Below are 17,814 nucleotides of genomic sequence, written 5' to 3'. Positions count from 1 at the left end.
CTTCCCTTAGTTCTCACTTTCTTGCATTGAAAATATTCTCTCCATATATTCCACTATGTAATTTCCTAAACATTTTCTATCTCACATTCGTAATCAAAGGTCTAAAATCGAAATCCAATGCAACCACCCACTGATCACCAAGGCCAAGATGGACATATCAAGTTTTATAAAAGCCTTGCATCCAAGCCAGCTCCCCAACCTTAACTATTCACCTCAGAAAGAAGCCATACAATTCCCTTGTCTTTCTCTTCTGTCACTTTAAGACTGCAAATACTAAAATAATAATAATAAAAAACAATATATTTCACAAATCACGATCAACAAATAAAATGTAACAGTAAGTGCTCCATCGGAATACATTATATAAGGATAACATTTCAGGCCACTCTACTTTATTTTCATACATTAAGATGTAGATCTGGGGAGAAACCAGGGCCATGATGAATTCAACATGGCTAAAAGTTACTAAATTAAATACAGGAAATGGTAATCGAATCCCAAGAACTGGCTAATCAAAGCTAAACTCAGAAGCTATGGTGTACAAAAAATATTGAAAATGAGTCTACCAAGTGATGTACTAATTAAAGAAGTCAAAGCCATTTTTAGGTCTTATGGCTGAGTAGCGGTTGTCAAGACATGGGAAATAATAATGCCATTTTACTCAGCATTAGTGTGACCTGATTAAAATTTGCTAGAAATTTGGGACACACGATGTCTCAGAAAATATTGGCAATTCGAAAAGATTTAAAGGAGAGACTGCAATGTAGGGACAGCAAGGCAAAGCTGTTTTTAAAAATTTAGGTATGTTTAGCCTAGACAAGGAAACATTATTGACTGATAGATGCAGCAGCAGAGAAAATTTCAATATCTGTTTTAGTAATTGGAAAACCACTGAAGAGAAAGCAGTGACAGAAATTACTCATCTTATAGACAGGATAAGGAGCCTTCCTCTAAAACCATACAGAAAGATATCTAGGTATTTGGACAACGGAATTAACTGATCACAGGTAGTCCTCGTCTTATGACCACAATTAAGCCAGAATAAGTGAGACTGTTGTTAAGTGCATTTTGCACCATTTCACAATCTTTCTTGCCACAGTTGTTAAATAATCAGTTCAGTTGTTAAACTAGTAACACGGTTGCAAAGTGAATCTGTCTTCCCCATTGACTTGACTTGTGAGATGGTCGCAAAAGGTGATACGTGACTCCTGGATTCTGCAACCATCATAAATACATGCCAGTTGCAAAGTGTCTAAATTTTGATCACGTGACTATGGAGATAGTGCAATGGTTGTGTGAAAAATAGTCGTAAATCACTTTTTTGTGCTGTTGTAACTTTGAATGGTCATTAAATGAACTGTGTAAGTCGAGGATTACCTGTGCAGAGGGTAGATCTCCTTATGGTTAGCCTATAACGATCCCTATATCATATTAAAGAAGACAATATTGGTGTTACACACTAACTGTTGGCCAGGACACAAGCAACAAAGCAAGGAAGTCTTAGTACTTTCCAAAGGACAGTACATTTTATGGGACATTCAAGAAAACCCTTCTCTATATTGTTTAAAAATCAGAAAACAGGTATTCTTCATATGCTGAATTCTACAGCCCAACTTCAGTGTACTTTCTTAAACATGGACCTGATACCTGCTGAATATTTTGAAGAACCTTCCACCTAGAACTAAGGAGAAATTTTCTGGCAGTTAGAACAATTAATCAGTGGAATAACTTGTCTCCAGAGGTTGTGAATGCTCTAACACTGGAAGTTTTTAAGAAGAGTTTGGACAACCATTTGTCTGAAATGCTATAGGGTTTCCTGCCTGAGCAGGGAATTGGACTAGAAGTCCTCAAAAGTTCCTTCTCTTCTCTTCTCTTCTCTTCTCTTCTCTTCTCTTCTCTTCTCTTCTCTTCTCTTCTCTTCTCTTCTCTTCCCTTCCCTTCCCTTCCCTTCCCTTCCCCTACCCTCACTAGCCCTTTTTATCATTTACAACCTTTGAAAAGAAAATGGGTTTAGCTAGACTTAGGGTACAATATTCTTATGTATTCAAACTACCTTGGATTATTATTTCTTCTGCAAAAATGAACATAGCAAGCTACAGCTCTGTTATTTAAATGGCTTTTGAAAATAATTAAATTCCTTTAAGAAGACAAAAAGGAGCCATTTACAAGAATCTGCAAGCTTCACTGCACTTCCGCTTTATCATCCATGATTTAAAGCACTGTAAACAGCATTATCAGAAGTGAACAGCTACTTCAGTGCAGCATATGAACTAAATTTTTCTGCATATTGAGCTACTGGATATTAGGTAGCAAATGGCAATTAGTTTTGCATGCATGAAGGTATAAAACTGATATCACTGGAAGCAAAGCAGGAGACTATTGATGCTATCCACTGAGCTTTGCTTGAAGGAAAAAGGCTAAAATAAGCATTAATGCTACAAATTTAACACTGCCCTATTTCAGATCAGCATTTTAATATAGCAGTATAGGAACCGTGTAACTGCAGAAAAAATAATTGCTACCAACCTGCCTTCCATTGAGGACCTGTATACTGCACGAATCAAGAAGAGGGCCGTGAAAATATTTGCAGATCCCTCGCATCCTGGACATAAACTGTTTCAACTCCTACCCTCAAAACGACGCTATAGAGCACTGCACACCAGAACAACTAGACACAAGAACAGTTTTTTCCCGAAGGCCATCACTCTGCTAAACAAATAATTCCCTCAACACTGTCAGACTATTTACTGAATCTGCACTACTATTAATCGTTTCATAGTTCCCATCACCAATCTCTTTCCACTTATGACTGTATGACTATAACTTGTTGCTGGCAATCCTTATGATTTATATTGATATATTGATCATCAATTGTGTTGTAAATGTTGTACCTTGATGAACATATCTTTTCTTTTATGTACACTGAGAGCATATGCACCAAGACAAATTCCTTGTGTGTCCAATCACACTTGGCCAATAAAATTCTATTCTATTCTATTCTATTCTATTCTATTCTATTACAGCCACTTTTGCCAAATGTTTCAAAGACTGGAGTATATTTGTTTTGAAAAGTATTGTATTTTAATAATAGATTTTAAAAGCATATGTGGGTGTTTGGCAGGAGTTAATAGTGGCAGTAGCCATTTTTTTTCCTCTCCAATTTTATTTCTTTGGCTAACAGTACAAATTTTTAAAAAGAAAAATACATCGCTGATGTTAATATTACCACACACCATCTACTCCTTCCACACAGCATCCAAATCATCCCACATTTCGTGTAATTTTGCTACTGACAAGAGCTCACTGTCTCAGCTCTGTCTTTGCTAAACAGACTAAATGTCAGCAGATCACATCATTTAGCCCGGGGGGAAAAACGGTAAAATTGCTAGCAGGAGATGCAAAAACAGAAAGGTCAGATTATATTTACAGACCTCCATTTCTCCAAACATTTGAAATAATGGAAGAGCATTTCATCTATTTGCTTTCCTAGGAAATAAGAAGATTTGAAATATAGGCAATATGTTTCGTTTATTTGTTAAAAAAAAAATGATGTGTTGCTAATAGATATTCTCATTATGTTCCTATGACTATCATTAAGTGTTGTACCTTAGAATTCTTGATGAAGGTATCTTTTCTTTTATGTACATTGAGAGCATATGCACCAAGACAAATTCCTTGTGCGTCCCATCATACTTGGCCAATAAAAAAATCTATTCTGTTCTGTTCTGTTCTATTCTATTCATTATGTTCCGCATCATTTTTAAGTTTAAAAGAAAGTTTTAAAATTTTTATTTTATGAAGGAAAAAAATGGTCTCATAGAAAAGAAATCGCTTTCGGTTTCAAATGCATAACTAAGTTATGTACAAATTGGAAAAGAACTTACTTGATATTGCTGACAGGAACTTTCTTCTGTGACAGCTGCTGAATCATGCCATTTTCCTCTGAAGGCAGCAAAACGAGGAGAGCTTCACCACCTTCTTTGTACCTATGTAAGGGGGGGAGAGCATTTTTTTTCCCTTTAAATCCAAGCTTTTCAGAAAGGAATTACAAGCAGTTCTCAATCTGTGACTACAACTGAGCCCAAAATTTCCCCTGCTAAGTGAGACAGTCATTAAGTGAGTTTTGCCTCATTTTAGGAACTTTCTTGCCATAGTTGTTAAGTGACTCGCTGCAGTTGTTAAGTTAGTAACATGGTTGTTATTGAATCTGGCTTCCTGGTTGATTTTGCTTGTCAGAAGGTTGCAAAAGGTGATCACATGACCCTGGGGCACTGCAACCATCATAAATACATGTCAGTTGCCAAGCGTCAGAATTTGGATCACATGACCATGGGGATGATGCAACGGTCATAAGTGTGAAAACGGCCGTAATTTTTTCAGTGCTGTTGTAACTTCAAAAGGTCACTAAAGAAATACATATTACATAAATATCATTAAATAATTGTTCACTCCAATAAATGGCAACCATGTGCTTCCAATAACTTAACAAATATTATTACGTGAAAACTTAAACTAGGCTGCTTTTATCTATATAACCCAGTGTAGAGGTTATTCTATAGAGGTCTCATTCTAAGAATTAAGGACGTTTCAACACCCTAAGCAATATTTCTCAAGCTTTGCAACTTTAAGATGTGTGAACCTCAAATTCTGGGAGTTGAACTCCACAAATCTTAAAGCTGCCAAGGTTGAGAGACACAGCTTTAATATTTGTTAGTGTCTCAGGCCACCACTATATTCATTATAGAAACTTTATCCATTAATGTTCTAAAAGGCTTAATCAGTCTGAGTACTATCCTTGAATACATCTAACCAATGGTTATGGAATCTTGCTGACTATCAGATTTCCTTTCTTCCTAGTGATGTCTGGAAAAAGTCCAAGGAACAAAAATAAATCTAAGTGCTTTGATTAATAGCCTTATTTAAAGAAAGTCTAAGAGGATTCCAAAGAGAACCATACTTCAAATGACACATCATTATATAGGTAGTTGATTACTGCAAAGCTCATCAGTTACCTCCCACATTTTCATTATTTAAAAAAACAGATTTTTTTTTCTTGCAGTGAAAGGGTGGTCTGCATCTATTATTTTGGTAGCTGGTAGTCCTTTTTATCACTGTAAGAATGAATTTATACACTCCTAATCACTCTGATTCTTCTGAAATTCAGAACATGCCATTTTTTAAAAAAATTCTCATGCTATTCACTTCTAAACCAACAAACATATTTGTTATTGTTGTTATTGTTTAGGCACAATGGCTAACAAACTGCTGTTTCATGCTTACCAAGCCAGGTATAATGGCTGAAGGCAGAATCCCAGTTTAATCTACTTGAAAGAAACCAGAGACTAAAACTAAAACAAATTATGATGTCATTCTCTAATTGCTTCTGGGTTTGAAACCAGGTTTAGTTATGCTAAGCTAAATTTTCTAGTTATACTTCAACAAACAAAGCTTGCATCAGTTGCAAGCCAGCATATTTGCTGCCAAGTTGAGTGTGATGTACAAACTGGGCACTGAGACTTAGTTATATGTGTAAAGCATTTAAAGTATGTTGTCATTTGTTGGCAAAAAAAAAATAAATACATGAAAGTGACTTTCCAAAAATGAAAACTAACTGCTGTCCCCTAGTGGCCCTGTATTTTGTTTTATATCAAATTTGATCAAAACAATCCTCATGGAAGAAAATTCTGAACAGATGGCTATAAATATTTCGGCATGAAGACACTATAGTCCTACTATGCTGGTGTTGTAATCTATGTTATCAAATGAACCTTCCATGAGATAAAGCTTCTGATTTCTCTGGCAACCCCAATCCTTTTATGTTCTTCTCAAAAAGTATCTGGACATAAGATATTGTCTAATTTAACTTCATATTTTACTCCTATTTGATTAAAATTATTCCGCAACAACTGAAGCTACTAAATAAGTTTTTTCTTATGTCAGTGTCTAGTGAAAGTCAAGTGAAAGTTAGATCAAGTGAAAGTTAAACCACGAACTTGCCAAAAATTAATTTTCCATTTTGTTTGGATTGGTTTTTTCTAATATAGTTCTTCTTAAGCAAAAGTAGGCCGACTGGTGCCCATGGGCTCCAGTGTATCTATTAATCTTGCGATGACACCTGCAAGATTACATACTCCATTTGGTTTTAACTTTTTCCTGATTTCTCCTAATTAAAATAATATATAGGAAATGGGCAGGGTAGGGGATACTTCTAGAGCCCATAACGGTTATTAAAAAAACAACAATGGTAGATGGTGGGAGCCTTGGTGTTTCAGCTGAAAATGTATCAATCCATTGGAGTGATAAAGACCAATCTAAGGGATGGACAGAATACTCTCATTACTTGCCTTCTAATAAATGGTTGTATCACTACCCATTTTGTACCCATAATTTCTATTTTAAGTGCCATTTGGAAAACAGACAGATCCCTTCTTTGTGAGAGACCTATGGCCTGCTTTCAAATTTCCCAATATGCCCACTGGTCCAAAAATATTGGATTTCTTTGAGCCAAAACTTTGCTCATGACCCAAAACTGCTAAACGCTATTAGAAATCCAGTGGGTTCTTTTACTATTAGCTCAGTATTTAATTAATTAATTTAATTTAATTAGCTCAATATTTATTTAATTAAACTTAGTTGTATCTGGAAGACAAATTGGTAACCACCACTGACCTCTCTAGTCCCTCAGAATGTTAATTTATTTTTTAAAATTAATATTGTTCCATAACATTCTGTATCTGGAAGACAAATTGGTAACCACCACCGACTTCTCTAGTCCCTCAGAATGTTAATTTAAAAAAATATCAGATAGAACAAGAAACCTGACAGCCATTATGGAAAACATTCACCCGGGGATAAAGTACCAGTTTAAAGTAGGATCTGGAAGTATACAATATCTAAACTCTACAGTTTAGAGAAGACTGGAGGAGAAGCATGTGTATATTTCCCTAGACTTGGAACATTTCTGAAAGTGTTAAATAATGTACTTATTTCTTGCCTCCTTCACTGTTTCCATCTGAAGTACTCAAATAATCTGATCAGTTGCCCAATAAAGCTTCTGCAGCGGCCAGAGATTCTGACACTTGGTAGAGGGTGAAGAGATGGAGGATCTGATGACTGAAGAAAGAGGTGCTAAGAAAAAGCCTTCTTCTCTTGCCTCTCAGCTTCCACACTGGAAAATGTTATAGAAGACATTCCTGAAATTGGCTAGCTCTAGCCAAAACCAGGGTGAGCTCCCGTTACTTGTCCCAGCTTCTGCCAACTTAGCGGTTCGAAAACATGTAAAAAATGCAAGAAGAAAAATAGGGACCACCTTTGGTGGGAAGGCAACAGTGTTCCGTGCGCCTTTGGCGTTTAGACATGACCACAGACATGTCTTCGGACAGCGCTGCCTCTTCGTCTTTGAAACTGAGATGAGCACTGCCCCCTAGAGCTGGGAACGATTAGCACATATGTGTGACAGAAACCTTTACCTTTTAGCCAATAAACAACATTCAGACATGGGGGCTAAAGGGAGGAGGCCGGAATTGCTCCTCATTCTGTCATTGTGTTCCCAGAGAAAGGAGTTCTAATTGTCACTGAAACCACGTAACAGAGAGAAATGTCCTCCTTTCCTTTCACTCTGAATTAGACCAAATGAGGCATTGTCAGAGGGTAGAAGGAAGGACATAAACTTTCCAGATAAACATAATGTTTTTCTCTAAATTATAGTGTTTATTTTTGTAGTGCTTTTAGGTAGATAATTTGTACATTTACAATCGATAGAATAACCTTAGCTTCACAAAATTATACATAGAATTCTACCCTGACAATTCCAAATGGAGCTTTTTAGAGTCTATCTTGTTTCCCTCCCTGACTCATGCAATGCTTTTCGATATTTCCACTTCCTGGATTGTTTCTAGCCTAGAAGGGAGAATGGAAAGAGGGAAGAACAACTTGTTCCTGAGCTTCTTGAATTCCGCATTTTTGTAAGGCTATCTTCACCAACATTCTCTGAAAGCTTCAATCCTTTCCACCAGCCATTTTATTGCCTTGATCCTTCTGGAGATTTCTCCTCCAGTAAGGTAAAGGTAAAGGTTCCCCTTGCACATATGTGCTAGTCGTTCCCAACTCTAGGGGGCGGTGCTCATTTCCATTTCAAAGCCAAAGAGCCAGCGCTGTCCGAAGACATCTCTGTGGTCATGTGGCCGGCATGACTAAACACCAAAGACGCACAGAACACTGTTATCTTCCCACCATTTTACTTCTTGCATTTTTTACGTGCTTTCAAACTGCTAGGTTGGCAGAAGCTGGGACAAATAGCGGGAGCTCACCCCATTACGTAGCACTAGGGATTCGAACTGCTGAACTGCCGACCTTTTGATCAACAAACCGCGTCCCTCTATTTTTCTCCTCCACCTGTACCTTAATATAGATGTGTCATATGAAAACAGCTCCAGGAATGTCCAGATATTTAAATCAGGAACTAAGCTACTCAGTCTTTAGTGTCACTCTGTCCAATTCTGGTATGTAGAAGACAAAATTTAACCTTGACACCATCAAGGCAACTCATCTTGCCAAGGATGAGAAGGGGAATAAAATGGGGAGAAGGATGTTACAAGAATTAAGCTGAGAAGCAGTTTTCCAGGACAATATGGCAAGTAATGTCCACAAGCAACAGTCACCAAGCTTCAAGACTAGAAAGCAAAAGGCAAAAAGAACATCACACTATGGGAAGATGAGGGGGGAAAAAAGTGATGGAATTAAATTAAACTGCGTTTCAACGTTAACAGCAAGCAATCAACTGTTTTAGTGGCTCCAACCTAGTGTGAGATAAAAACATTTATCTTGCCTTCAGGAATATGAGTTTTTGGCTGAATTTAAGCTTAAGCACCTCATCAAGCCACGCCAAGCTGACAATTTGGGTACTACTGCTGAGTTTTTGTTAGAAAGCCTGAGAGAAAGCTCCATTATATTATCAAATTGGCCAAATTCTCCTCAAGGCAGTTTAATTTTTTTTTGGTATTTATTATAGTGCATAATACATTATATAATGCCTTATAAATATGTATAGTGAAGCACAGTGGTACCCGAGAGAAAACATGGTTTTAAAATACTGTGTGTAGTAAGGGAGGAGATATAAATCTATAACCTGCCCAGGCAGAATTTTTGAGTAGGTGAGAAAACAAAAATAAATGTAATGCATCAGAAGATAGACAAGATTTCCCGAGTGAACTTTAATAATCTCTTCTTGGAAAATACCCCCCCCCCAAAAAAAAAGGTCAGGGCCTATCTGTACCATGCACTGTCCAGAGCCAAAATAATAAAATCTTAATTGCTGTGGACAGAGACCTAAACACCACACATATCATAGTTTTTATGGAAGATTTCTCATATGTATGTTATCTGAATATGGGTTGAATCATGCACAACACTTGACATCTCTCCCTATTTATCCAGGTCTCTGGAGAATCCATGTTGTCACTCAACACTCTGAGAAACACTAGAAGCTTAATAAATAAAATACAAGATTCCCCAATGTATGCTGCTTATAAATCCACTCTAGCCAACCTGATCTCAGCAACATGAACCAAAAATAAGGCTTATGTTATGCTTCTTCCACAACATTTGAAAAAACCAATGTTAAATGATGAACAAAATTCATTTGCAGAACAGATACCAAGAAAATACACAGCTCAGTGTCCAAACATTATTCCAACCTTACTGAAGTTAAGCAAGTATTAACTTGCTTAAACATCTCAACAGGAAATTCAGAGCCTTGTATAGGAACAATATATGCATCAAATAAATATTTTACAATCCACAGCAAATATATTCCTACCTGCTTCTCAGAAAACTGTGTGACCTAATCATATGGACATATCTATTTTTCTGTCAAGATTAATATAAGTCAGGCTATGAGAGTCCTGAGACTTGGAAACTGAATTGTGTTGGGTTTTCATATAATTAAATATTTCTCTGATAAGCTGTTTCCCTCCTAAATTTAACCAATCCACACTGAAGGAAAGCATTCATTAGACTAATATTAAAGATATTAGTTTACAAGGAATCACAGTCACCTGGCATAATGGCTAAATATCAGGGAGCAGGGAAAAGAAATGTGACATTTAAACTACATCTTCTTTCTTTCTCTTTCTTTCTTTCTTTCTTTCTTTCTTTCTTTCTTTCTCTCTCTCTCTCTCTCTCTCTCTCTCTCTCTTTCTTTCTTTTAACTTTATCAATCTATCACATTTATTTGCTGTCCATTTTCAGATTACTCTTTCTTAAACTTAAAAGTACCAATCACACTTTTCCTTACTTTTTTTTCAGTGTTGGTCATCTTGGCTGTTAAACAAAGTACATGAATCCAGTCACAAACTACTGTAATAGCATAATCTAATGCAGTGTTATTCAAACTTGGCCATTTTTAAGATGTGTGGACTTCAGCTCCCAGAATTTCCCAGCCAGCATTTTGAAAAACACCGATCTAATGTAATAACAGGGTTAACCTTAATATTTTCTTAGACCTATGAATAGTTTTATCTTAACACTGAAAAGCTTCCTTCAATATATTCTAGATATTGGCACTACAATGTCCACAATTATTAGCTAACTGCTGGCTAATTCTGGAAGATGGAGCAACAGAATCAGAGGACATCAAGTTAGGGAAAGCCACTCCATGGAACATAAAAACTCTATATACCTGGCTGTTCTCCCAACTCTATGAATATATGTATTTGCATCTTCCGGACAGTCAAACTGAATGACCCAGTTCACAGCAGGGAAGTCTGTAAAAAAAACCATTTGAAATCCAGTCACATACAAACATTTTCTATGTTAGCAGTATAATTCCATACCGGGGTAGGTTCTACTTACCTTTACTACCAGTTCACAACAGGACCGCGGGCATGTGCTTGCTTCGCTTGCATGCGTGCGCTTCTGTGCATGTGCAGAAGCTTCTGCGCATGCACAGAAACTTCCTCATGATGTCCAGATCAGTGGGCGGAGCCTCCCGCCAGTTTTACTACTGGTTCTTGCAAACCAGTCCGAACTGGGGGCAACCCACCACTGATTCCATATGAATTTTGCACTCCAGCTCTATTTTACTGGCACTGTGTTGAAAGAGACTGCTCACAAAGTACAATTAATTACATATTCTAGCTACATGTATCTGTCAAATGGAACTAAAATTAATAGAAGTTTCATTTCCTAAATAATGAAAGGGAGCATAATTTTAAACTTGGTATGGAGAGAGAAATCATTTGCACTTTACAAACTGAAAAGTAGAACTGGCCATTTATGATTTTAAACCAGCAGTCTGCAATGCATGTATAGCTCAGAAATAATCCAATTTGTATTTCGGCTAACTTTTTAATACAAATAAATTTCTATTATAGTATTTCTCTTTTAAGGTTTTATCTAGTCTCTGTTATTCTCCTTCTACTTATTTCCTTTCCTATTATGCTCTTCTCCCCTGCCCCCATCTCTCTCTATATGATAGTTACGCTGGAAGCTGCTGAAGTAAGATAATGGCCCATTAAACTGAAGACCAGCAATTTTATAAAACCCCACTTTATATCAATCAGATCTTCTACATTCAAAATGCAAGAAAGGCACAAGCATACATTGAAATAGATACAGCTTCAAGGAAGTGCTGAACCAGAGAAGGAAAATTTAATTGAAGATTCTCTTATCGATACTTGATCTCTAGCCCCAGATATCAAAGGCATTATACATATCTTATTTGAATGCCAATTATTTGCCCCAACAAGGACCCAGTATTTAGAATCTTTACTTCACTAAAGTGCCTATTAGAATCTCAACAACGGGGTGTCAACAAATATATAGCCAGCCAGCAGAATTACCAAGTTTATAATTAAAGCTATTCAGCTGAGAGCTCATTATATAGAACAGACTGAGATCACATGTACAATAAAAGTGATGCACATCTGAATTTTCTTTGTTCCATACTTTATATTTTATGCCTTCTGTTAGTTTACACTCTGTTCTCTCTTGATATGGTCAATAAATTAATTAATTAATTAACTAATTTACTAATTAACTTTCCTTAATAGTTGATCACTAGGTAAATCTGATCATCCTGACCAGAGATTATAGAAACTAAAGTCCATTGTCACATGGGGATGGAAGATTGGAAAAAAGCAACAAATACAAATCCTAAACGTATAGAAATGTGGACAAGGTGCTATCTGAATTAGGGAACACTTAGTTCTGTTCTTTCCTAGTTCCTCCTCCTCCTCTTGCTTAGCTGGCCTCCTGGATTCTGACCTGGATCTTAACTTAGCAGGGAATTAAACTAGTCTCATTCCTGAGATACAGCAGGACTTGAAGCAATGGGGACATGACTGTGGAGGAAGCAGTGGAAGAGGACATAGGCAGTAAAAGGATAAAGCAGAGGTCCTCAAACTTGGCAATTTTAGGACTTGTGGACTTCAACTCTCAGAATTCTCCAGCCAGTATAGCTGGCTGGAAAATTCTGGGAGTTGAAGTCCACAAGTCTTAAAACTGCCAAGTTTGAAGACCTCTGGGATAAAGACTAGCATCCCAGGTCAGCTGCTGGAGAGTTCTCCACTCAACCTTAGCCACCTGGATCTTGGTCTCTTCCTTAAATGATTAATTTAAAAAGTGATTTTCAACAACTGGACCAAACCAATTAGATAACTCTCCCAGATGTGAAGAAATGCAAAACTGTTTACCTAGCCCACGAGCTGCAAGATCCGTAGCGAAAAGAACTGCCGATTTCTTGCGCAAAAAATCCTGGTAAACTTCCATTCTTTTCATCTGCTGCTGTTTCCCATGAAGAGCCAGTATAGGAAGACCCGGACGAAGGCGACAAAATATTCTAAACAAATATTGAACCTAGAAACCAATCAAAATTTTAATACTAAATTCTATGAGCAAGACTAGTTGACAGTACATATTACATCGTAGGCCAGCACTGCCTACCCCAGGGGTGTCAAACTCATGTCAATCCAGCGATGTAATGTGACATATCGCAACTTTTTTCCCCTTCGCTAAACCAGGCATGAGGATGGCCAGTGTGTGACGCATCCGGCCCGCAGAAAGCAAGTTTGACAGCCTGGCCTAACCAATCTTGGCTGAGGTAGAAAACCTAAACAGGATCAGACCTGGTTAACAATACCATGGAAGAAAAAACCCAGGGCGGTGGGCGAGACTGGGATGTTAAAAGGTATCCCAAAAGAGGACATATAATTCAATGCTTAGGAAGAAGTAGCTTTCTCTAGTCTTTAGTACTAGTTTCAAACAGGTGGAAGAGCCACTTCTATTATCTCAGCTAGCTACACAGAGGGATACAAAGGTTTGCAAATGGAAAAGGCCAGAGATCTGCAAAATGGAAAAAAAATCAGAGGAAAAGGCATGCTAAGGTTTCATGTCTCCCAGGGGAAAAAAAAACAGAAAAATATCATTTCCTCCTGGAGCTTTCATAACATTTTTATCATGCAGCATTTTTCACAAAATTACCATGCGAATTAAAACCAAACCACTATGTTTCCTAAAAGTGAGTGCTATGGAAAACCCAGGAGCCTGATTAGAATTTACAATTCTGAAATCTCATGAAGTCTCACTTAATTCAGCTAATCTGTTTCTGTCCCTGAACATACCTTCTTTCATCAATTTCACAGCAATTTGCACGGTAATCAATTGCCCGGTCTCTTGTCACCATAATCTTTTCAGTTGGTGACAGATTTATAGCTACACCCAACAGACCTGATGCTGTTTTAAACTTCACGATATCTCAAAAAAGGATCTCACCGCAATTTAGATGGGAGGTATTCCCAAAATAATAGCCGTCTTATAAATAAACCCCACCCTTTGATCTAACGGCATCTCATTTTTAAGCTAAGTGCTGATTTAAAGCTACACTTATAAGGCACCTAATCAGGAAAAACACCTTCCTTTCCTCTAATAGAATAAAATGCTTGGATGACAATGTTTACTATTATGTGTTTGGTCGATTTATAACCAAAGCATGCATTTCACTGAATATAACACAAAGCTTTCTGAAGAAGTACAGTTGGAGTATTTGCCTCTACCTACACCCCAAATTTCTCTTTGCTTGGATACTTAACTGCTAACTTCTATAAAGGGAGTTTATAGCTGCTATAAACTCCCTTTATAGAAATATAAAGAAGGAGAGAGAGAGAGAGAGAGAGAGAGAGAGATAGATAGATAGATAGATAGATAGATAGATAGATAGATAGATAGATAGATAGATAGCGGTCGTTATTTGTCAGCTGCTAACTTCTATAAAGTTAGTTGATAAATAACTGTTATTTATCAATAAACATGTTATTTAACGTGATTGTGTTATAGTCCTGAGTGCTCTCCAGCCTATGGATTCAGCAAAAAAATTTATGGGCTTTCATCTGCTGTGTGTCAGCCCCGGACTGCCAGACGGGCCGGGGCTGCCACATGGGCGGGGAGGAGCAGATGCACATGCCACCCAAGAGACCCAGAGATTGCTTCGCTCTGTCCCCAGACTTTGACTGGCTGTCTGCTCCTGCATCCACAGAGCTGCCGCCAGATTAGCAGAACCCTGGCTTTACCTGGCTCAGTGAGAAACAGCTGTTCATCAGATCGGGAAAACAGCTGATCGTCAGCAGGAAGCCAGGCAGGATTAGCCAGGATGGGTGGCTAGGGGCACGGCCGGACTACAGAGGGCATCTAAGCAGTCAATGGGAGGGACAGGGTATACACACAGGGGAGGTGGGGCACAATATAAGGGGCGGGTAAGCTAATCACGGTAGCACAAACTTTGATTCCTTTTAGATGGTCGCTTTGTGCCGGGTCCGCGTTTCCAGATAAACAATCTTAACATCAACTTGTGTTGCTGGCTTTTCTTACGTGGGACACCGGAACATGACACTTTGCTTGTTTTATAGTATTCTAACTTTCTGATTACAGGTAGTCTTGGACTTATGACCACAATTGTCCAAAATTTCCATTGCTAAGAGAGACAGTTGTTGTTCTTTTTGTTTTTTTTTATTCAAAAAGTTTTACAGAAAATTTTTTCCCCCTTTCCCCCCAGCTCCCCTCCCCCCTCCCTTCATAACCCCCCTTCCCCCCCCTCCCCGACTTCCCGGAATGAGCACAAGGTATAGTTAAAAATAAAACAAACATATGCTAAAAAAATTTCGTCCCAACTTAATTATACCCCTACAATCATCAATTCCTAACTTCCCCCGAAAACAAAAAAAATAATACATCATAATCATTCAAAAACAGTCTGATAACTCTTAGTCTGATATCTACTTTGAATATAGTCAATCCATTTTTCCCATTCCTTTAAGTATCTTTCTTGCGTATTGTCTTTCAAAAAGGCTGATATCTTCGCCATCTCAGCCAAATTGGCAACTTTCAATATCCATTCTTCTATTGTAGGTACTTCTTTTTTCTTCCAGTATTGTCCTATTAGTAATCTTGCTGCTGTTATTAGATTTAAAATCAATTTAGTCTCAATTACTGTACAGTCCGTAATAATTCCCAACAAAAAAAATTGCAGCAGGAACTTTTATCTTCTTTTTCAAAACATTTTGTAAAATCCACCAAATTTTTATCCAAAAGGCCTTTATATCCTTAAGAGAGACAGTTGTTAAGTGAGTTTTGCCCCATTTGTTGATCTTTCTTGCTACAGTTGTTAAGTAAACCACTGCATGTGTTAAGTTAGTAACATGGCTGTTAAATGAATCTGGCTTTCCCACTGACTTTGCTTGTCAGAAGGTTGCAACAGGTGATCTCATAACCCCTGACACTTGCAACCATCATAAATATGAGTCAGTTGCCAAGCGTCTAAATTTTGATGACATGACCATGGGGTTGCCGCAATGATCATAAGCGTGAAAAACGATCATAAGTCACTTTTTTCAGTGCCATTGTTAACTTTGAACAGTCACTAAACGAACTGTTGTAAGTCAACCTATACCCTGCACGACTGTTATCCATTTGATTTTTATAAATTATAATTAATACTCTTATAAATTGTAGGATATGGGATTATACAATACCTCTTTACAGCTTGCAAAAAATACAATACTCTTCTTATTCAGGTGACTCCTCAGAAAAGAGTACAGCATATTGACTTTCTGGTACAGTTCACAAACAATGTAGTTCTGTTCCAAGGTTGCTGGAGTACTAAAAGTACCAGAAAAGGAGAAATAGACAACAGATAAAAACATCATGGGGGGAAAGCAATGGAAAACAATATATGTTCAAGTAAACGTGTCTCAAAATATTATCTAAATAAAACCAGATCCGCAACTTTTTCCAAGCAAGGAGGCATCCCCTATATATATATATATATATATATATTTGTTTTCTGAGGTTTTCACGGGTGTTTGTATATAGGTCTTTGGTTGTTCGGGTTTTCTCCCGTGTAAAATTGGAAGTGTCTTGGCGACGTTTCGACGAAGTCTCATTCGTCATCTTCAGGCTTCAGCTTCGTGCTTCTGGGAGCAATGTGTGATCGCAGCTGCGATCACATTGCTCGTCAAACGCCGCCAAGACACTTCCAATTTTACACGGAGAAACCCAACAACTAAAGACCTATATATATATATATATATATATATATATGTATATATATATATATATATATATATATATATATATATATATATATATATGTTTATATTACCTTGTTTCTCCTCATATATATGTTTATATATTACATAATCCTTTATGTAATGCTTGTATATATTGTTACGACAAATAAATTAAATAAATAAATAAAGAAAATAAAAATCCTTTCTTTTTGCAGGGCATTTGCAAGAGATCATCTTCTCAAAATGAACAAGTAGGGCCAAGGTAAAATATAAACGTCACTCTGCTTAGTTACATTTACCATTTAAGGGTAATTGAAATTAAATATAGTTCTTCGAATCACTGATGCCAGGTTATTTTAGGAACCGCCTCTACCTACTTACAATCTATCTGTCACATCAGGTTGAGGAGGGTCATGGTGCAAATCCTGTCTAGTACAACGCTCCATCCAGGAGAAGCCAGATGCTGTACCTTTTCTGCTGTGATTTCCACTCTGAAACTTCATCTCCCCTTAGATAAAGTTAGCCCCATCACCATTAGCCTTAAAACATTCTTTCATCAACTTTGAGGATCCCATGTGGAACTTGCAAGGCAGCTATATAATATCAATCGAGTGCTCTTCACCCACTATCTTGTTTCTTTTATATTTATGTTTGAGCATTCAGTATGGTTTTTAATTGTTATTACATTTCTATGCCACCCTGAGATGGGCAACTATATAAACTTGCTAAATAAATAAATACAATACAGACATTCAGACTCTCAACCACTTTTCTCCAGTTATATGTACAAGATACAGTTGCCATATTAATCCTAGATCATGTTCCTGGTCTTCTGGAGGCATAAGTGGAACTTTACAAAGTACTTTGCTAGAACTACTCCAAATTAATTCTACGGAGATCATGGGTGAAACGGGGGCTGTGAATTCTCAAAATGGTTGTTATAGTAGATCAAAAACAATCCAAAACACTGTATTATCCTGAAGTTGTTTCCTGTTCATTTCATTTTGCTTCTTCTTCTCCATAACAAGCAGAATCCAATTTCACCCAAAAGCATTGAATTAGCCCTATTTTCTGAATAAGATGTGTAAGTTAACAACAATTTCGCAACTGAGAATCCAGGCCAGGATAATCCCTGAGAGCGGAAGGAAAATAATGAGAATGGAAAAGTCAGGGAATTTCTTTTCCACCTCAAGGAGAACTTCCACCTCAAGTTCTGAGGTATTTATTTGAACTCCAGGTAATCCTCGCTTAACCA

General features: G+C 37.3%; 1 protein-coding gene across 2 annotated transcripts in view; it reads right to left on the bottom strand.

The window, feature by feature from the left end:
- Positions 1-17,814, bottom strand: part of DDX10 (DEAD-box helicase 10) — a 175,604-nt gene that overhangs the window by 142,727 nt on the left and 15,063 nt on the right. For both annotated transcript variants that reach the window (XM_058185011.1, XM_058185010.1), the window contains exons 7-10: positions 16,023-16,149; positions 12,693-12,855; positions 10,679-10,763; positions 3,885-3,986 (exon numbers count right to left, since the gene is read on the bottom strand). In XM_058185011.1, the coding sequence (XP_058040994.1) occupies positions 3,885-3,986; positions 10,679-10,763; positions 12,693-12,855; positions 16,023-16,149 (477 nt within the window). The remainder of the gene's footprint in view (positions 1-3,884; positions 3,987-10,678; positions 10,764-12,692; positions 12,856-16,022; positions 16,150-17,814) is intronic.

The sequence above is a fragment of the Ahaetulla prasina genome, chromosome 5 (assembly GCF_028640845.1).
Source record: "Ahaetulla prasina isolate Xishuangbanna chromosome 5, ASM2864084v1, whole genome shotgun sequence".
Taxonomy (NCBI): Eukaryota; Metazoa; Chordata; class Lepidosauria; order Squamata; family Colubridae; genus Ahaetulla; species Ahaetulla prasina.
Note: the sequence above shows the minus strand (reverse complement) of the source record. Positions and strands in the feature narration are given on the sequence as shown.